The sequence below is a fragment of the Rhinopithecus bieti genome, unplaced genomic scaffold (genome assembly GCF_001698545.2).
Source record: "Rhinopithecus bieti isolate Rb0 unplaced genomic scaffold, ASM169854v2 scaffold_64314, whole genome shotgun sequence".
NCBI classification, from domain to species: Eukaryota; Metazoa; Chordata; class Mammalia; order Primates; family Cercopithecidae; genus Rhinopithecus; species Rhinopithecus bieti.
The window spans coordinates 172,255-194,383 of NW_016824620.1; the positions used below are offsets into that span (position 1 = coordinate 172,255).

Genomic DNA, 22,129 nt, shown 5'->3' on the forward strand with positions numbered 1-22,129 from the left:
TTCCTCCACAGCTGGATGTGCAGAACAATTCTTTGTCAAAATCATCACTTTTCAGCTCAGTATCCAATTTTCCTTGAGCTGTCTGTGTCTTTAAGCAATCAATAGTCTCCTTATGCCCAGCCACAATCTCTTCTGCTTTAAGACGTAGCCTCTTGTTTGATTCTCTCTAAACATTGTACTGTTAACTGTTGAGCACCCTCATAAGATCCCTCTTAGACTAAAAGATAGTTCATGCAATTTTAATTTTCCCTTATCCATTTATTTTCTTAATCTGATTTTCTGTATTTGCCCACGGCCAGTACTTGTGGAGAGTTTAAAATTTTATAAATTAAAATTCCATTTAAATTAAGCATTTTGTTGCATGTTCTCTGTACCAGGCACTATGTTGAATTTGAATTGAAGGGTAAATAAAACAATTCCTGCCCTCAGGAGGCTCACACTTAGCTGTGGGAGAGAGAGATGTGTACAGCTGTCAAATTTAGCAGTCTGAAAAGTTTTGATGGAACAATACACACAAGGTAATGTGGGAGCAAGAGGGAGAGGGAGGTCAGATAGGCCTTGATGCACCTGAGGAGCAGTTCATGGAGCAGGGAAAAGGGAATGGCATCCATGCAACTAGAATGCTACATAAAGGCACAGAGTTGAGAAAATGTAAGAGAAGGCTGGAGAACTGCATTTTATTCTCTAATCTGGTTAATATTCCTGTTTACCAAGAAAGCTTTTAGATAGCATTTAACCCTCTTAGGTAATTGGAATTTGGGGTCTATTTAATAGGAAAACTTTTCCTAGAGATATTTACTGTTGAAAACATGTAGCTCAGTGTCAACTGGACTCATACCATGTGTTCACTGACATTCTGCAGTAGGAAAGTCAGGGGCTCTAGAGCACCAACAAGAGGGTGTCCAGAGAGAGCCCAGATTGGGCTGGAGGAATGGATGAAAGAATGGGGACTCAGGGTCTTGTTAAAGGCAGAGCACAAGTTCCGAGAAGTTGGAAAGGGTTAGGTGGGAGTGTGTGTGTGCAGGGGATGTTGCAGCCTGGCAAATACCAATCATTTGCCTTTTACACTCTAAAGGTAGTTGTGCTCCCCAAGTGAATAAGGTGGGACATGTGCACATCAGGTTTTAATGTGAAACCTGGTATATTTCAAAATGAAAGTGATTGGATTCAGGTGACCATTTAAATTATGTCTATGAAAAAAATAAAATAGACTTGGGGCCTTGATAAGCCTTTAGCTAGGGAAGTAGGAAAAGACTCAAATGTCTAGGTTGGAAGGAAGACTCCTGTGCGCAGTCTTAGATTGTTTTCCTTATTCACTTGCTTCAGAATAATCCAGGCTGCAAACTATTGGGCCCCATCCCAGAACTACTGAATCAGGATCTCCGAGGGTGGAATCCAGGAATGTTAATAAATTCTCCAGGATATAGGGATTTGCCTTAGAGGGAAAAATAATTTGGTCACAGGCCCTCCCAGCTCCTACCTCCGGACCTGGAGCTCGTGATTCCCCGACTCTCATTCCGGTCTGCGCTGCCCGGCTCACCTGGTCTATCCACCTGTGGGCGTGGCGGGGTTGGAGAGGAGAGTGGGACCCCGCGACCCCGCCCCCTGGCCCGGCCGGAGCCCCGCCCCTCGGAGGGGGGGCGAGCAGCCGCGGCCGAGGGCCGCCCCAACCTTGGCTGCGCCAATCAGGCACTGCGATCTCAGACGTCGGGTTACGCGCGGCGCGGAGTCGGCCTCCGGGCGGAGGTACCGGCTCGGGTTTGGGCTTGGGCTCCCGGCTGCGGGTTTGGCGGCGCTGCACTGGCAGGCAGCGAGGCCGGGCGGGCCCTGGGCCCTCGCGCCCCTCCTGCGAGGCCTGCCATGCAGAGCCCCGCCGGGAACGCGAGCCGCGGACTGCCGGGCGGGCCGCCCTCCACAGTCGCGTCCGGGGCGGGCCGCTGCGAGAGCGGCGCGCTCATGCACAGCTTCGGCATCTTCCTGCAGGGGCTTCTCGGCGTCGTGGCCTTCAGCACCTTAATGCGTGAGTCTGGGACCCCCGCCCCTCCGGAGGCCCTGCGCCGCAGCCGCGGCCCGGCCCCCCTGGAGGCCCCTCCTGCGCGGAGAGTTCCGGCCTGGGGACCCGAATTCCTCCTCCCCCGCAAACCCAGGCTGGGCATTCCCGCACTATGGGGTAGCCAGGGCCCCGGGCTCCCGGCTTGGAGCCCCTCGCCTACTGGCTGTGGCCTCCAGCCAGGAGTGACCCTTCCCCTTTCCACCTTAAAAACGTCTGTCTTCTGAGACGCCAGTCTAAAACTCACCTACCTCCCACCTTACCATCTCGAATTGTTACCCCGCTTCCCAGCCTGGAGTCATGACCCCCAAGGGTGACATCCCCTTGTCCGCCCCTTCTCAGGGGCTCTTCGTGCTTAGAACCCACATCCCTCAATCCAGTGCGATGCTGAGTTCTTTTCTGCCCCTTCACTCTTCAAGGATTTACCTTCTCCGTTCACATGTAAATCCTGCTACTTTGCATCCCTCTCAACACCTGGAGTGTTAGGGCCATGCCTTCGGTTTCCCAGTACCCGCCTCCCTTTCCGTAGCCCTTCTTCCTCAGCTTTATTTTCCCTTTTGTCAGGGCAGGACCCACCCAGTCTGCGTTCTTCCCCAGATCGCCTTCCTCTCGTTTCTTCCGGAACAGGCCCACCTGTTCCATCTCTGTCCCAAGCTTTCCTAATAAGCCGCGTCTATAGCTTCCCCTGGCTGTTCCCTTTCCACTTTTATTCTTTATATTTTAAGTTTCCTTTCCCATTAAACGTGGGCAACCTAGTGGCTGAATAGAGAAGGAAGCCCCCACCCTGTTGTCATGTGTCCTGGGCGGGGAGGGGGGGGGGCTTCTGTTTTTCATCGTGTACATCCTTCTGTTATTAAAGTAACAAGAAGTTTTGTTCGGCATGTCAGCCTGAGAGTGCCCTAGTGATTGCGTTTTAGGGAGAAGGAAAGGTTATAACTATCTGTGCAGAGTCATTAATTCCAAAAATGACTTGTTCTCAAAACTTCCCCACTGTGCTTGTGTGGACAGAGTGGAGAGTTCCTGCAGAAAGTATGCTTTGGAGTACTCAGGAGGGATCTTGCAACTGTATGCCTATGTCTTGTAGGGTCCAGTTGCTGGAGTGGCCACCTTGCTTGTTTATAAGTTGGGATTTCTTGAGTGAATTCTCTCAGGCTTTAAGTAACCCTGAAGAGGCTCTGATCATGGATACCGTGTTCTTCTGGTGGCCTGGCCTTGATAAGTCTTACAAGTGCCCAACTGTCTATGTTTGACACATTTTCTTTCCTTTTTAGTCCCAACTTGCCTTTTTCTCTGCTCAACAAATACCCACTTGTTCCCACAGTAATAATTTGTGACAACTTAGCCAAAATCCGCTGCTGACTTGGGCGCATGTACTGTATGTGTGTGTTTTCAAGTCATGGTGAGTGGGTCTTCATACCCCTCCTGCTTCTCTCTCCTCCAGACAGCCTTCTTTTCTCTCTGAAGGAACTATAGGTTAAATTTTTATTTTGCTCCCTAACCTGAGGTTTCTTAGCCTAGCTCTGACTGTTTCCATAGGTTTGATTGATGCTGATGGCCCGGTTTATCCCCTAAGGTCTGACACTTGTGATTCAGAAAAGGATATATGATGATGACAGGGCGGAGTTGCTTGCAGCTGAGAAGTGTGTCAGGTTGAATGTGTTCCGAGTGGAGTCTTCAGGGACATACTCACTTCTTTACTTAATCTTCAGCGTGAGCACATGTGCAAATCCCACTGTGATTGGTACTTTGTGTTTGCAGAGATAGGACTAGAAAGCAGTCTCTTGTTCACTGTGAGGCTTGACATGGACAGAGCTTGTGGAAGTGGCTGGTGGGTCCTGGGGAGGTGTGGGTAGGAGTGATGGGGAAAAGAGTTGGAAAGGCTAGAGCTGTGTCTGCCCTGACACAGAAATGGAGGTGAGAGCAAGAGCCTCCTCCCCCTACCTAGAAGCAGACAGAACAGGCCAGGGCAATGGCACTCTGGGAGCTGGACGTGGAGAAGCCCACTGACTGGGATGCAGTCAGGGTGGGGCCCTTCTTATCTCTCAGATTTGTTGGTCCTGTTGAAGTAGAACTGCGAGGCTTTTCCTTCTTGAACTGCTGGAAAGAGAAAGAAATCTCTAAGGTGGAAGAGGAAAGAGATCAAGGTAGCCTTAAGGAAGTACATCTGCGAGCCATTTGGCTTTGTCCTGGACTTTTAGTCCTCCCTCCTTCTCAGTCTGGCAGAGCTGCTGGGAGGGGCATCTGTTGAGGCCAGGCTCCCCTGACGAGGGTCCCCCTTGCAGCCCTGAGGGAGGGAAGTCCATCCTTCCTCAGTTGTTATCTTCAGACATTTTAAATACCAACCAGTCCGTTCTGAGCAGTTTAAACAGCCCCTATCCTTTGAGGGGCTGTTTTTGAGATCACAGTCTTCTCCCTTCCAAGTACCCGTGGCCCTCGAGGCAATGGGCTTGGTGCCTCTCTTCTGGTGCCTGTCTTCTGGAACCTGACGGCCATGGCAAACACTATTGTTTCCTGTTGGACCAGCTCTGACTGTAGAATGAACCCCCTTCGCTGCAGACAAGCTGTGAGGTAATTTTCCTTGCTTCGCCTCCCTGATTTCAGTGACCCCCTCAGACCACTGTCTTTATGTTCCTTTTTCTATCCAGAAATATCACTTTTTTCTCTACTTACATATTGCCTTGTTTTGTTTTGTTTTTTGTTTTTTTTTGGTTTTCACCTGGGGGGTTTGTCCTGAAGGAAGATGACTTATAGATGTTAATGTCTCTGGGGAGGATTCTGGTTCTGCAAGAATTTCTCATTGTGGCGCTTTGATAGACTTCTTGCCTTACTGTGTAGTGTTTGTAGACCCTCTCGGTCCAGGCAGTTGAGAACGTATGTGCCAGGTCATACATGGTAGCCCATTCTTCAAGCTGCATAAACATATAGACTGTTAAAGGCACCACTCACACACATGTCCAATGTCAGCACCACCTTGCTGAGTTGGCAGGCTTCCTAAAGGCTCCATCTCAGGTACCCTGTGTACACAAGGAAAGATGAACATACTCAGAGTCAAGCTTATGAAGATACTTTCCACTTAGCGTTTTCTGAAGTGTCTGCTAGGTGTCTGCATAGAAAGAAATGGTTTAAACGAGGGGTGCTTTGTCATAGTCTGCCTGCCAAGCAATTCCCCATTTTGGTGGTTTTGTCTATAGTCTGTGACTTGATGAAGTTTCTCAGCTAGAGTCTCAGCAGAACAGAGCTGAGCAGTCCTAGAGCTCAGCAAACTTCCAGTGCAGGGTAGCCACCCAGCTATCAGCCAAAGGTCCTGTTGGCCAGTGTGTGTGTTGGCATTTGGGGGTATTTACTCTCAGGACATGGGAATGCAAAGCAAACTCAAGCCTCCCTCACAGTGCACAGTCAGGGCTCTGGACTGAAGTGTAGACAAAATTGGTTTTTAATAAAACAAGCATTTTGAGAACTTGGATAAATCTGCCTGCCTATTTTGTTATAGACGTGGGGCTAGCCAGCTGGGAGAAACGTGTCCATGTTTTACAAAAACACTGCTGACATTGAGAAGTGATAGCTTTTTTCCTGCGATCCAAAGTGAAATCACAAACCAGTGCACTCAGCTTTGATATCTTAAATGAGAGTTTCTGGGGTTTTCTCCATGGTAAACTGGCCTCCCTGTGTGCTCTGTGTGAACAGACTTGTGTTGGCACAACCTTCCCTATGATCACCTCTCCCCACCCCATCCCGGGTTTTATCTCTAAAAATGTCAGACAGAAAAGATGAAATATAATACACTCAACATCTGTCTGCCCTCTACCTAGATTTAGGAGTTGTTCACATTTTGTCACATTTGCTTTATCTCTTTATGCTTTTTTTTTTTTTTTTTTTTTTTTGGCTGAGCCATTTGAAGGTAAGTTGCAACCAGCGTCACACTTTACTGCTAAATACTTCAGCTAAGTCTCCCCGAAATAAGGACAATCTCCCACATAACCACAATTTCATCATCACACTTAAGAGAATAACTCCATGATACTATCTCATATCCAGTCCATAGTCACATTTCCCCAAATGTCACAAGTCTTTTACAGCTGGAGTTTTAAAACTAAGATCCAATCAAGGCCCACATGTTGTGTTTGGTTGTTTTCAGTCACTTTCATTTCTAGAAGAACCTCCTCCTACACATACATGCACCCTTTTTTTTTTTTTTTTTTTTTTTAATGTTTCTGGCTTTTTGTAGCGTCCTGGCTGCTCGTTGTGTCAAGTGCCCCACATTCTGGAGTTGTCTGGCAGTTTCGCTGCGGTGTTTGAATTGTTTCACCGACCCCTGTTTTCCTGAGTTTTGTCTGGAGCAGTTATTAAATTCAGATGCCCTGTTTTATGGCAAAAACATGCCATAAGCGGCACTGTATGTTTCATGTATATTCCACCAGGAGGCATGTGACATCACGCTGCCCCACTGTTCGTGTTAATAGGGTTGATGTCTTGGTGGTGGTGGATGGAAGACCTCTCAGTCTCTCCCTTGTAAAGGTACATCTTCCCCTGGGCAATTAATAAGGGATCTCTGCAGTGATAATACTTCGAGATCATGTGAGTACTCTGTTTCCCAGTAGCCTTTCACCTGGTGATCACCTCCTCCTGGTAAAATAACAGAATACAGTGACAGCTGAATTGGAGCTGGAGCTCACAAGTGAAGGCGCCTGTCTGTGGGTCTGGAACCCAGCACACAATCAGTGTCGCTGTCCTTTCCTCCCTCTGGAGTGCCAGCACGGGCAAAGGAAGAACGCCCCTTTTTCCATTCCAGGCTGGTGTTGCAGCCAATGTTAGCATGCTGGCTGTCTCAGAGCTTTTATTTTTAGAATGCTTTCGGGTTTTCTAAATGTTTGTTTATTTGGTAGCATTTATCCATAATGGTGATCTGCTTGATTTATCATATAACTTCATTAATTTCTAATAAAATCAGGACAAGAGGAAGTTGTCTGAATTAGGAGACAATCTGAGTTGTAGAATAACTTAACAAATGCACTTTTTAAAACTTTTAAATACCTCTGTTGGCCACATGTTGCCCTGTTGGGGCCTGTCATGCTTCCACTGCATTAAAATCTGTTTAAAGTCTTTTGCAGTTAGTATATTTGTACAAACATGAAGATTTGTTGAAGGGGTTTTGCGAGTGGTTAAAAATAACGGGATCCCTGGCTATGGATCCAGCCTGACCCGGTGTCCATGTCTGCTTCGCTCTGCCATGTGGTGCTCCTGAGCAACTTCTGCATTTCTCGAAGCTTCAGTTTCTTCCCTAATAACATGTGGATAATAATCTTTCTTTTCTGGGCCTATGGAGATGAGAAGGAATGTGTTTGAGGAAGCTGGGTTGGTGTCAGGCACATGTTAGGCCTTCCTTGGGGATGTGTCTTCATCCTTGTTATTACATTGTTTGTATTCATGAGTTGGGCTGAAGAATGTTTCACAAGTGCTTAAGTAACTTATTTTCTGAATTTAGTTAAACATTTCCCTTTTTTTCTTGCTTGTACAATGTCTTTACCTTTAGCCCTCCTCACAGAGTGCGTAGCAGTGGGGAAAAAAAAAAGAAAAGCACTTTTAGCCCAGCCAGCACAGTGAGTGTGAATCCAGATTAGCATATGCCAAAACCGGGTGGCTTTAGTGGCCAAAATAATCTTCCTTGACCTAACCTTCCTTGTGTTTTTACCGGCAGGGCCCCATGTGGGCTCTGAGAGAGAGGGCAGTGGGTGCCTGGGGCTGCTCCACTTCCAGGTGATGAACCTGCTTCAAGTCGCTGGCTTTTCTTTGCCCAGGGCCCATGGTAGTAGGTGGTGGCGCTAGCCCCTGGAGTCGGCCTCTTTCCTGCAACCTCTCTTCACTGAGTCCCCAGCATGCCAGCCCCCTCACAGGAAGCCTGTACAGAAGCAGTCAGTGAGCGGGTGAAGTACCTTGTACAAGGGCTCCTTTTTAGTAAGTGCAGAACTGAAATGTAAGCTGGGTCCCTGGGACCCCAGACACTCTGAGCTGCTTCCTCTGTGCCTGCCTGCTTTTTCCACCCCTCTTTCCACACAGGTGCACTTTCTGATTACTCTGTATCTGTGGCTACTTCACCTCATTTTTTTTCTGTCTGAACAATTCTGATTTTCTTTCTTGATAATTATTTTTAAGTAATTTTATTTAAAACATTATTGTTTTATGACTTGATAACATTAAAAATATAAATTTGAAATGACTCATCAATCATTTCATGCATACATGAGTCACACCCTAGGTCTGCTTTTCTGTGCCTTTGTGAAGATTTTCCTTGGCTGGGCAGAGGGTGGTGATTCTACCCCAAGGCTGAGGTCTAGCATGTGAGGCGGAGGCATCCCCGCCCTACCCCAGAGCAGCAGAAGCAGGGAGCACAGAGTCCCTTTACTCACTGGTGAGGAAGGCTCTCCAGGGCTCTGGGTGGCTTCAGGTTACCTGCTGATTCTCACAGAGTTCATTTCCCTGTTGCTTGCCATATGACTATACGGAAGGTCATTAATAATCTTGAGGTTTACCCTGAATTATCCTTTTCCTTGTGTATACATAGAAGCAGTTGGTGAGTCTATTTTAGATTACTCCACTGCTAGGAAAGCTATCCATTGATTCCAGAGTTTCTCAGCCTGGCACTGTTGGCATTTTGGATGAGATAATTATTTCTTGTGGGAGGCTGTCCTGTGCGTTGCAAGGCGTTTAACAGCATCCCCAGCCTGCCTCTGCCCACTAAATACCAGTAGAATCTCTCGTTGTGACAACCAAAAATGTCTCCCAACATTGCCAACTGTCCCGTGGGGGGCCAAATCGCCCCTGTTTAAGAACCACTGCATTGGTTCAGTTTGTGAAGTTCTCAGCAAATTCATATTTGCTCTAGAAGAATAGATTAAAAGGTCAGTGTGTTGTTTCCAAAGTGTAAGAACAGTGGACTGTTAGGGTCTCTTAAGTACTCTGGTGCCAAGCTCACTGTTGGATGTTTCCTTGACGAAGAGCTGAGACTGGTCCCCAGTCCTTGAGGGGCTCACAGCTGGAACAGGCTGTAGGCAGGCGGGCAGGCAATTCCAGTATAGCATGAAGAGGATTGTAGAAGCTTGAACACACTGGAGAGGGGGAATGAGGGGTTCCGCCTGGGGACTCGAAGTGTCCCTGAGGAAGCTCCACCTGAGCACAAGGCTGAGAGCTCTCGACACAGAGGGGATGGTGAGAGCGAAGGTTCACGTAGAAGAGACCAACGCTGGAGAGGGTAGAGGCAGAGGGTCTCAGAAGAAAGAGGCAGTGCACTCGGAGGCTTTCCAGAGAGCCTTCCTTGTTCCATTTCAGGCCTCTTTCATGGGTGCATTTAAAGAGGACGAATTAAATTATTGGGTGTCAAGTCAGGGTCTGCATGTACCGCATGCTCCATTTGTATTATTTCCCTGAGAACCTTTCTTTTAAAGCAGTTTACGTCTCATATGGCAGCCCCTGAGAGACATACATTGTTTATCTTTGGGGCCACAGAAGAAAAAATAGGGACCCAGTAACCTCCTGACCCCCATCCTCTTGGCAGTGCCTTCTGAGCTAGACGGTGGTGATGTGGACAGATGTGCCGTGCTCACCCAGGGTTGGGCATTTAGTCCTCACACAACCTGAGAAGTAGGGACTGATAGTATCTCTGTCTTATAGATAAGGAGATTGGGTCGCAGAGAGGTTAAGTAACCCACTCAAAGTCACACAGCCAGTAAGTGGTAGAGCTAGGCAGTGTGGTTGTGCAGACCTTCCATTTGGATAGTAACAAAGCAGCTCCTTATTGTTAACTAGCTTTTATGGGTTGTCTGCCACAGTCCACCCAGATGTGGAGAAAGTAGAGATACTTACAGCCTGGATTGTATGCAGCTCTCGAGGTGTGGGTGCAGTGTCATGCCAAGTTAGGCAAGCCCTGGGAACCACTGTCGCCCACTGAGCACGGTCGCAGGCTTTGGAGGGGTTGGCCTTTGCTACAGAACATCTCTGACAGAAGTTCAGTTGTTGGTACATTCTAAAAATTCTGTACCTACTACGGCAGGATGGTCATGCACCGAAGTCGCCTTAGTGCCTATTAGAAGCCTTCTCCCTTGACTTACTACAGCCCCGCCTGATCATCACAAGCCCTCCTGCCGCATCTTCTGGTTTAGTGTGCCCTCTTCATTCTAAGGGGCATTTTGTGCCGTAAGCAGGTTCCACTCAAGCCATTTTGGGGAGGAGGAGGCAGAGGCTGGTGAGCTTAGCACACTAAGGGCAGGTTTCATGGTGCGGACATGGGGTGGGGTGGCATGAGGAAGGAGGGAGAGGCTGGGGATACCGAACCGGTGTTTTTCTTGGCTTTAAAACTTCTTTTACAGATGTGATATTGTGTATCATGGTTTTTCCGATCACCAACCATTGATGGGCATCAACAACTTTCATGCTTTTTCTTTATTTCTTGTATGCAGAGTAAGTCAGGACACAGATGGGAGCAACTCTGCTTTTTCATACGTTCGTCTTACTTAAAATGCCTCCTCCGCCAAGCTTTTGTCTAGTCCATGGGCTTTTCCAGGCCTCTTCAGCTCATGTGTGTTCTTCTTGGGCTTTTCCATTTTGTTAGAGGACATCTTCATTTAATAGTATGAAGTGACGTAGAGGCATGAGGTAGTAACAATGCATTTAAATGACGTAAGCATAAGACACCGTCCTATAGGAGTAGTCGAAACACAGCCACACGGTGCATGCTGCGTCCTTTTGCCCAGAGCCCTGTGCAGTGTGCACTGTCCGATCATTAGAGTAGCTTTCTATTTGGGTAGGGAGTTTTGGGCAAAAATATCTGCGGGTGGTTCCATCGAGCAGGGCTCTCTGCACGCGGTTGATGTTCTTCCAGTCTTGGCATGGGGAGCAGTGGAATATGTCGGGGAGACTTGCTCGGAGCACATTTAAGCAAGCATGTTACTGACGTGGCTACCCCGCACTTACCAGGGCGTGGCCGTGGGGGTGTCTGAGGCAGCCCATTGTACGTTACAACTTTGCTATTCCATTATGCCCTGACCCTCAGTCCAAGCCCTGGAGAAAATGAGGGTTCAGAAGTATGTGAGAGGCTGGAGATGAGGGACATGTGTTACGATCCTAAAGACACAGTGTAGGGTAGGGAGATTCAAGTGATTTTTTTCTGTCAAGAGCCCTGGCTTTATTCTACCCTCAGATTTCTGTGAGAAACCCCGTTGATTATTGACGCAAAAAAAAAAAAAAGAACTGATCCTGTTATATGAAGTTAGAGCGAACAGGGATGCTAAATTGCCTGTTAATCCATTTAGCAGTTTACATATTGATTCTTTTCCCAGTGTGTTTAAATAATCATTTACTAATATTCTAAATAGGTAAAAACCTTCAGGGAAATGTCCGGCACACATGCCATAGTGTCACCGTAGAGCTGGGTTGGAATGTTGCTGCTACAGACGGGGCCTTATCCTGGATGTAGCTGTTTTATAGTGAGATCTCATTATCCCAGTCACGGAGGTCTCAGGCCAGGCCAGTGTGGACGTGGTGACGGATGAAGTTTGGTCTGGGGTGATGTGAGGCATAAGGGCATGGAGGCGAGTGGTGTGTAGGAAAGGCAGTGTCTCAAAGCATTTGCTAGCCCATGTTCCATGGCGTGTGAACTGCTGAGCCCTACCAGGGAGCTGCTTAGTGCTTGTTCCCTCTGGCTGTAGCTGCTGTTGTGCCATGTGTGGTTCCTCTTAGCCTAGGTCTAAAGCAGCATCCTTGTGTCTTGCAGGACAGCCAGGCTCCTGAGCCTACTGCCCCCATCCTCCTTTTCCCAGCTTTTCCTGTGCTGCAAACATTGCAGTACCATGGTCTACTCCACAGCCTGGGCCAACCAGGGAGAGCAGCCACATTATCAGATTCTGGGATCCAGCAAGATACTGCAGGGCTGCTCTTCTATCCCTATACCTGTCAAACCCATTCCTGCCTACTTCCCTTACTGATATTCACCATTCCTTTTCTCCTTCCTCCCCACCTAACTACATCCTATTCATCTTACAAGAAACCTTCTCTAATGATCTTAGTCCACATTGTTCTTCTTTGAAGTCTGTAGGACATCCAGTGTGTGTGGTACAGGGTAGGCCTCTGCCTGTGCCTGGGTTCGGTCCACCAGCCAGGCTGTGCTGGCGCACAATGCCGCCTGATGATGCTCTGGCGAAGTGCTCCTCCAGTCCAAGTTTGCTCCTGAGCAGTGAGATCTTGGGAGGTAGAAGGAGACTGAGATTATTTTCTTGTCTAACTACTAAATACTTCAGCATGCATTAAGGACACAGGTGTTCTTTTATGTAACCACAGTATAGTGATCCAAACTCAGGAAATTTAACATTAATATGTTATTAACAGTCCACAGTCCATATGCACATTTCATCAATTGCCTGAATACTGTCATTGATTTTTTTTTCCTGGTCCAGGGGCACACTTGGCATCTAGTTGCCACTTCGCTTTAGTCTCCTTTAGTCTGGAATTGTTCTTTAGCCTTTCTTTGTCCTTCCTAGCTTTGACACTTTTGAGAAGTACAGGCCAGTGATTGTGTAAAATGTCCCAGATTGGGTTTGCCAGATATTTTCTCATGATTACGTTCAGGTTACATGTTTTTGGCAGGCTGCTGCCTGCATACATGATGCTGTGGCCCACTTAGTGCATTGTAACCTGAGGTGCCAACCCTCAGTCAGGTGTCAGTTGATTCTAGCGTTGGTGAAGGTTTCATTGATAACTGGGGTAGCGTCCAGCTCTCTCCATTGTGAAGTTACAGTTTTTCCCTTTGTAATTAATAACTGATTTACAGGGAGATATTTTGAGACAATGTAAGTATAGAATCTGTTTTCAGTCTTCCGTGGAAAGCCTCCACCAGTTAGAAGGGAGCCACAAATACAGAGTGAAGGTCCTCGGCCAGTTTTTGATCTGGTAACTCTCGGTGCCAATACTGAGTCACATTTGTGGAGTACTCATTACGTGTCAAGACTTGTAAGTGCTTCACATATGTCAACTCATTTACTTTTCATATTATCCCTATGAGATGAGTACTCATGTCATCTTATTTTATACTTGGGAAAATAGGCACTGAGAAGTTAAGGCCTCTGTCTAAGGCTGTGACAACCACTGAGTGGCAGAACTGGAATTCAAACCCAGTGGACCTCACTGCAGCACTAGGGCCTTGCACCCCCCGCGATTCTGCTCGCCTGCTGCCATGTGCGGCATACACGTGTGCTGCTTGACACACAGTGCTGCTTCTCTGACCTCTGCACGTTCCTGTCCTCTGCATGTGGAGGTCTTAAACACCGTTTGGTCCCCACTGTCCCTGACCTGCTTGGTTTTTTGACTGAGAGCCTCACTGAAGTCTTTTTTCTAGGCATGATAGACAGACTCGGAAGAAGCCAAAGGCTTTTCATTTTGAGATTGGAATCCATGGGCCTTGTCCTGGAAGCCAGAGGAATCTTTCCTATGTGGATAAATTTAACATTTGAGCCTGTGCTAAAGGATGAGGAGACTTTTGCCCATGAAGGAGTAACAGATGCAGAACTTGCCCGTCTTCTGTAAGCAAACAGAAAACAGGCCAAAATATGTGAAACAACTTTGCAGATATCGGACAGCAGGCATCAAGACAGTGAGCCTAAGGGAAAAGAAATAATGAGGTGAGCCCTATGGTCTTCCTGCCAACATTCTGCTGGAGGCAAGTTTCCAGATCTCAGAGCAGCGAGGAAGAACCCATGCGAAGCCCAGCAGTCTAGCTGCATTGAGAAGACACATCTGAGGCCAATGCAGTTGGAATTTGCAGGGGACAGTACAGAGAAAAAAAAAAGCTATGCAGAAGGAAAACTCTTCACCTTAGCTTAGGGGTCTCCTCGAGACTTTTTATGAACAGATCTGTTGTGTAGGGCGAAACTCAAGAAGCGAATTGAAGAACCACTGCTGGAGAACTGTAAGTGGAACTACTTCCAGAACGGAGAGACATTTGAGCTCTTTCCAGATAGAGCGGAGAGACGTTGTTGAACACCTGGGACATCCATAGACCCCTCAAAAGAGTCACCATGCCTTAATATTAGCTTTCATCTAGCTCTAGAGAAAAGAGTACAAAGTTTACAAGCGAGCCTTGAAGCCATATACAAAAATTGACTGGAAATAGGTCACAGACTGGGAGAAAATGCTTGCAAATATGACTATCTGACCAGGTGCTTATAACCAGAATATGTGAGAATTCTTAGAACTCAGGGAAAAAAGTGCAATTTAAGAATTGGCAAAGGATCTGAAGACATTTTTCCAGAAAAGATATACAAATGGCCAATAAGCACATGAAAAGATGCTCAATATCATTACTCATCAGGAAAATGCAAATTAAAATAGCGATGAGACACCAATATATACCCACAAGACAAGAATGACTAAAATTAAAATTGATGAACAATACCAAGATTAGAAAAGAGTATGAACTCTGGAACTCCTATACATTTCTGGTAAAAACACAAAATGGTACAACCACTTTGGAAAATTGAAAGTTTCTTGTAAAGAAAATGAAATGTACCATACAACTCAGCAGTTTCACCCCTCAAGATTTACCCAAGAGAAAAGAAAACACATGGCCATAGAAGGACGTGTGCATGAATATTTATAGCACCTTCCTTTGTAATTGCCCCAAACTAGGAACAGTTCAAATGTTCAACAACACATGAATGGATAAACCAATTGTAGTATGTCCACATAGTGGAATAAATGTCTGCAGCTAAAAGGAACAAACTACTGATACATGCAACCACACGATTGAATCTCATGGTTGACTATGCTGAGCAAAAGAAGCCAGATAAAAGGAATACATACTGAATGACTCCGTTTATATGAAATTCTAGAAAAGGGAATTCTAATCTATAGTGACAGAAAGCAGCTTAGTGGTTGCCTTGGAGTAGTAGGAATGGGACTGACTGCAAAGGGACTCAAAATAACTTTTTGGGGGCTGGGCGTGGTGGGTCACGCCTATAATCCCAGCACTTTGGGAGGCCGAGGCAGGTGGATCACGTGAGGTCAGAAGTTCGAGACCAGCCTGGCCAACATGGTGAAACCCTGTCCCTACTAAAACTATAAAAATTAGCCGAGCATGGTGGTGGGCGCCTATAGTTCCAGCTACTCGTGAGGCTGAGGCAGGAGAATGGCTTGAACCCGGGAGGCGGAGCTTGCAGTGAGCTGAGATTTCACCACTGCCCTCCAGCCTGGGTGACAGAGTGAGACTCCATCTCAAAAAAAGAAAACAAGAACTTTTCAGGTGATGGAAAATACTGTATCTTGATTGTAGTAGGGTTACATCAGTGTACACATTTCTCAAAACTCACTGAACTGTATGCATAATACACATGCATTTTTGTTATGTAAAATTTTACCTCAGAATTGTTTTAGAAGAGAAAGGGAAAAAAAGCTTTGAAATGACCAAGCTGCTCTACAGAGTTCACTGCTTGCCCAAATTAAACTTCAGTGCTCACTAAAGGCAGACAAAATGTAAACACTTAACAGTGTAACTAACAGTCATGATGTACAGCCCCAGTCAACAATTTCTAGATAGGTTAAAGAAGCGGGATGTGACCAATAATCAGGAGAAAAATTAATACAAATAGACCAAGAAATTACCGAGATTTTAGAATCACCAAGAAAGGACTGAAAACCAGTTATAAATATGCTAAAGTTTTAAAGAAAAATTGGGTCATAATAAGCACAATGGAAAATAGAAAAGCAAAGCAAATGGAACTTCTAGAACTGAAAATACAATTTCTGAAAAATTCACGGACTTACAAACAGAAAATTAGACTATGAAAGAATAGCGTACGTGAGAACATAGCAACAGAGCTTTATAAATTAAAGCACAGAGAGAAGAAAGTCTAAAAAAAACAAAGGAACAGAGCCTTAGTGACCCGTGGGAAAATATCAAACGTCTAACGTGTGATTGGATTTCCTAAACAGAGGAGGAAAAGGCAGAAAAATATTAGAAGAAATAATGACTGAACATTTTCCAAAGTTGATGAAAATTATGAACTCATAGATCTAAGAAGGTTGATGAACCCCAGGCGAGATAAACGCAAAGAAAATCACACTAAGCCATGTCATAATCAAACTGTTGAAAAACAGATGATAAAAAAGAAAACTGTAAAAACAATCAGGAAAAGAAGACATTATATACAGAGAAATAAACATAAGAACTAATTTGGACTTTTTGTCAAGCGATTCAAGCCTGAAGACAATGGAACAACATCTTTAAAGTGCTGAAAGTAAAAGCCTGTCAATCTAGGATTCTATAGCCGGGTGAAGAAATAACTTTTATAAATGAAGGCAGATTTAAAAACTGGATGAAAGCACTGTGATCCTTCCTCAGCCAAAGTAGGTGACTCCAAACCTGGTAATGACCATTCCAGCTCAGCTCCTTGGCCCCTTTGAAAGTTTTGACTTCTTTAGTTACCATCTCAAGAGTTAAGTGTGATAGTAACAAGTTACAGATGTTTGGAAGAAACTGAGTTGCTTTCTTTAGTTAAAAACTACTTGCCACCGCAATAAGGAGAAACAGTGCAGAGATGTGGTTTTAGGCTCCTAGAAGCGGTGCTGGGAAATCAAATGCTCTCGGCGTCTCCTATTTGTGATGCCTTTCTCCATCCTCCCCTGCACTGCTGTGGCCGACTCTAAGTGCCAGGTCCTAAGCCCTTCTTCATACCCCTCTGTGGCATCATTTTTGTCCAAACTGCCCTTGGTAGTAGACTCTTCATTGCACTGATAGGATATCCCGTGTTTGGGGGAATGAGAAACCAAATTTAGCTTCAAATATCTTTTTTGGTTGTGAAAGTAGAATAGGGGAAAGGAAATCTCCTTTAGGGGTAGACAGAAACACTGTGGTGACTACTTCTAGTGCCTTGTTCTGTTTTCCTACCTTGAAGAGCTGTTAGCCAAGTAGGTCAGCAGAGAGCATGAGCGTGTCAGCCAAGACTGAATTTGAAAGCAAAGCAGCAGCTTCAAGTTCCCCCTTGAAAGATGCATCCATGCCACATCCAGTAAAAACATCCTGAGAACTTAGAATGACAAATGTGGCAGGTCGCCTCCATGATGAACCCCAGCCATCCCCACTCACGATATTCACACCCTTGTATAGTCCCTTTCCACACTGTAAGGTTAGTTTATGAGACCGGTAGAATGTGCTAGAAGTGAAGCCACATGGCTTCCAAGATCAGGTGACTGAAGACTGCAGCTTCTGTCTTGAGGGTACTTACTTGCTTGCTCCCTGTGGGGTCCCTTGCTCTGGGGAAAGCCAGTGACCATGTCTCAAGGACATTCAGGCAGTCCTGTGAAGAGACCCACATGGTGAGGAGCTAAGGACCTCCAGCCCCCAGCCCCATGTGAGCCTTCTGAGAAGTGCATCCTCCAGCCCCAGTCAAGGCTTCCAGTGATGCAGCCCTGGCTGACAGATTGGCTGCAGCCTTACAAGAGAACATGATCCAGAACTATGCAGCCAATAGTAAATGTTTACTTCTTTAGGCCATTAAGTTTTATAGTAATGTGTGACACAGTGGTACAAAACTAACATAGCAAAGCTGTGAGAGAAGTTAGGAGACTTGATTCCTGTTCTCTAAGAGTCCACATCCTGCTTAGGAAGGCAGACCAGTTGAACAAGTAACTAACTATTCTAGGCTTATATGCTAAGTGGACAAAGGCTGATTCAGGTGTATTTACCTATTGGGCTTATCAATGGGATTTCATCTTGGTGAGTAGGGCTGTCAGAATCCCAGAGTGGGTTGTAGCATTGCTGTTCCTCCTCAGTTATTGAAGGCAGTTTAAACAGGCTCAGAGATACCAGCAAACCTCTCATCCAGAGTAGGAGTTAGCTACTTTTTCAGTGTTAAGGATTTCAGAGAGGTGGTTTGTCATATTCTTTTTTTTTTTTTCACATTTCCTATTTTTTTTAATTGCATATGTGCATTACCCTTAGCAAGCCTACCTGATTCTCACTGTTTACTTTTTCTTTTTTTTCGGTTGAGACAGAGTTTCGCTCTTCTTGCCATGGCTGGAGTACAATGGCGCTATCTCGGCTCACTGCAACCTTTGGCTCACTGCAATCTCCGCCTCCCAGGTTCAAGCAATTCTCCTGCCTCAGCCTCCCGAGTAGCTGGGATTACAGGCATGCGCCACCACATCTGGCTAATTTTGTATTTTTAGTAGAGACAGGGTTTCACCATGTTGGTCAGGCTGGTCTCAAACTCCTGACCTCAAGTGATCCGCCTGCCGTGGCCTCTCAAAGTGCTGGGATTACAGGTGTGAGCCACCGCACCTGGCTTCACTGCTTATATTTTCACTGGTAGGAAATCTGAGTTTCTGTAGTCCACAATGGATTGGTGAACAAAGATGAATTTCAGAGTATTTTTGTTATATAATGAGCCTTTGAGTTGCATGTGGGAGTCAAACAGAAGCCAATATTGAAATAGCCAGCTCATTCCATGCATGGTGACTTTCTACACATTTTCAGTCTCCTCAGTTGTGTGACTTTGTTTCAGTACCTTCTTCGTAAGGAGGCAGTTGATGTATCTTCCTTTTCCTCCGAGCCCTTTCAAAGGTACCAGCAGCCGCAGGAGCTCTGTGTCCAATGCTACGGGAAAGGAAGTTCAAATGGAGCTTGGCTGAGTCTTCGTTCTCTGCCCTGAGCACTCCCACTGGGTTTTTCCCCAGCCACCTGCTCTTCTTCTGTCCCTGGAATGTGCTGAGACACAGTCACCACTCTTCTGGTTCTTATAGCAAATGGTTTGGTCTTTTTTTCTTTTTACTTATAACAATACGTAATAATTGTACATATTTGTTGTTTGGTCCACTCTTGACAGTGTTTTAACTCTGCTTTCTCTGGTTCTGTGCTTGCCCACCCACATCTGGCCCCTCTTGTATAGCATCAGGTGTGTGAAGATAAGTCTCCTGCAGGTGGCTTGGTGGAGAGCACGTCAGAAGGATGCGTGCTGATTGGGACTCTCGCCTGGTTGATGCACACCATTGCCTGGTTGGAGAGTCTGGGGACAGGTTGGAGGGCCCCACCTGGTCCCTAAGCCTCCTTTTATCCTAGGATCTCGTGGATTGTGCTTGGCCTTTCTGAGTGGGAACTGGCATAGGCAGGCCTGTTTCAAATGAGAAATAGCAGGGCCAGAGCATGCTGATTCTCTGGGGTTGATTTATGTTCTTTCTAGAATTTAGGAAGGCAGGAATCAAGGAAGACACCGTAGTGATACGACCTCAGAAACATCACCCAGTAAGCCCCTCTCCAGAATTACAGAGGCTCAGGTGGCTTCCCCTCACTTCATGTAGCTAGGGTTCAGAGCCCTCAGGGAAGGAGGCTGGCTAGGAGGCAGAGCTCCTTTGCCGTGTGTTCTTTAAGCAAGCTCTCTGCGAGCCTCGGGCCTTGGGGTGCTTACCATGCGCTCTGCATGAAAGGACAAGAGAGGCAGAAAAACTTAATTTCATGGTGCCTTTTATGACTTCCATGCTATGTGTTGGTGGTTTTTCCGGCTCCTCTGTGGAAGGAAAATTTGAGAGATCCAAGTAGAGAGATGAACACAGTGAGCGCTGGGAGTTGAGGAATCCTAATCTGACTGAGACTCTCCCTTTCTTCATGCAGCCTGTGTTCCCAGTTCTCAGAGTCTTGGTCTATTTACATTGTATATCCTCCTGTACTGGTGTACATGCTTCTCGTGTATCACTTGTTTTTCGGTCCTGGTCCTCCTGTTTTTCCTAAGTGGAGGAGAGGCATCAGTAGCTGTGAGAAGAACCTCAAGGCTCCTGAAGTATCCATCAGACCACTCTGGAAGAGATTCCCACTGCTGGCCAAGGAGGGCTACAGATATTTTAGCTCAAAGCGGGTGATGATTTCTTAAGGTCCCAAGCCTCCTGACGGTCGAGTCATTGTTGTAAAATGAAGGCTGACTTCGCTGCTGTCTGCTGCCCTGTCTCTGGCCACCTGACTCCTAGTCCTGAGGACTGAGGACATGAGCTCTGTTGTTTCTCATCTCAGATTCTGCCTAGTTAAACAACTTGTATGGTTTGAAAAGAGAAGAGTCTGGGTGCCAACTTCACTGGGCTGAGGAGCTAGGGCAAAGGTCTTATGTGTGATTTAATAATTCTGGTGTCATGAGAAGAGCTGATCTTCCTTTAATTGTTCTGCCAAGCATGCTTCTTAATTCGCTTCCATCAATAAAATTCTAAGGTAAAACCCAGTGTTCCCAGAAGAAGAGTTTTTTTTGCTTGAGTAAAGGTGTAGCACCCTCACAAAGCCAATGGATGCTCTCGCAGCCTCCCTGCACTTGCACTGCTGTGGGAGCCTCTGGGTCGACTGCTCGTCTGCCATGCTAGTGGCAGTCCCACCCACTCCTGAAGGCAGTGTCTGATCGGCTCTTATCTGTTGAGAAGGTTAGATATGTATGGCTTCTGGAACCCTGGGGAGCTGGTCCTCTGAACTTGGACTTGTCCTTGACTTCTTTATGTAGCTTCATGACCAGCCAGCTTCTCTTGGTTGTAAGTGTGTGTCCTTAGAAAACCAGTGGAGATGTTTCTGTTCAATGCTATCAGAACAAAAATGCATTTAGGTAGGCTCATGAGACAATCAGGGAGACAAGTCTTTGTCATCCAAAGGGACCAGGGAACAGAGATAGTATAGCCAGGAATGCAGGGTTTCTACACAAGGAAACAGAAGTAATACATCCAGGACCATAGGGTTACTAGACCAGGGAGCAGAGGTGGTACAGCCAGGACCACAGGGTTCTTAGACCAGAGAATGAGGTGGTATAGCCTGGACCATAAGGTTCCTAGACCAGGGAGCAGAGGTGGTACAGTCTGAACCATCATAGGGTTCCTAGGCCAGGGAGCAGAGATGGTACAGCCTGTTGGTCACATGCATGGCATCTAGCATCAAACTGCCTAAATTTGGGCCCTTGCCTCTCATGACCACCAGGCCACATTATGGTAGTTTTTCCAGTGCTGTCTGACTTTATCTGTCTGAGATTGTTTCTTGTTCTCAAGATAGGCGAGGTGATTACCTGTTTTTTGTTTTTTTGTTATGGAGTCTCGCTCTGTTGTCCAGGCTGGAGAGTGCAGTGGTGTGATCTTGGCTCACTGCAAGCTCTGCCTCCCGGGTTCACGCCATTCTCCTGCCTCTGCCTCCCGAGAGACTACAGGTGCCCACCACCACGCTGGCTAATTTTTTGTATTTTTAGTAGAGACGTGGTTTCACCGTGTTAGCCAGGATGGTCTCGATTTCCTGACCTCATGATCCACCTGCCTCGGCCTCCCAAAGTGCTGGGATTACAGGCATGAGCCACCTGTCTTAATGGGTTGTGAGAATTAAGTGAGATACAGCGCTTGACACTGCTGGGTGCAGGGTGGGTGCTGAGTGAGTGTTAGCTCACTGAGACCCACCTTTGCTGACTGGCCGCCACATCACACAACCCTGGAGAGGTAGGACAGTTCGCACTATGTCATCAGTTATTAGAATTGGGAAAATACAGATAGCTTCATCCAAGACTTCATGTACTGGCGGAACTAGAGGGATTGAATGGCTCATCTGAGACTTTCCAGCAGGTCAGAGCCTGAGCCAGGACTAGAACCCAGAATTCCTCTGTCCTAGGCCTCTGCCCTTTCCCCTCCAATACCTACTCTTGCTGCTGTTTCTGTGCCCCCTGCCATGGCACACATTTACTTATGCTCATTGGTTTGTCCAGGGAGTTTGTTCTAGCCCATGGCGTGAGAAAGGGAACTCTTCGCACCTACAAACTGACCTTCTTAACATTGTACCACTTGGCCATGACAACCCTAGAGCACAGAGCCTGGAGCAGCAGCCAGTGGCAGGCGGCTGGGGCGTGTGAAGGTGGAGGGATATTGCACACTCTTGGGAAACATGGGCTTTCTTCCTTCCCTCTCCCAGCTTCAGGCCGGTCTGGCAGAGGCAGGCAGTGGGTTGCCCAAAAGCATGAGCTGTGTTAAAGGGTGATGGCACAAGCAGCCACAGGCGGGGTGGGTCAGAGGAGACCTGTTGTGGACTCAGCCAGTGTGGCCTGAACC

General features: G+C 46.6%; 1 protein-coding gene across 1 annotated transcript in view; it reads left to right on the forward strand.

Moving 5' to 3' along the window:
- Positions 1-1,698: 1,698 nt before the first annotated feature.
- STIMATE (STIM activating enhancer) overlaps positions 1,699-22,129 on the forward strand; it is a 64,154-nt gene continuing 43,723 nt past the window's right edge. The window contains exon 1 of the mRNA XM_017862469.1: positions 1,699-2,020. Within this exon, the coding sequence (XP_017717958.1) occupies positions 1,861-2,020 (160 nt within the window). The 5' untranslated portion in view covers positions 1,699-1,860. The remainder of the gene's footprint in view (positions 2,021-22,129) is intronic.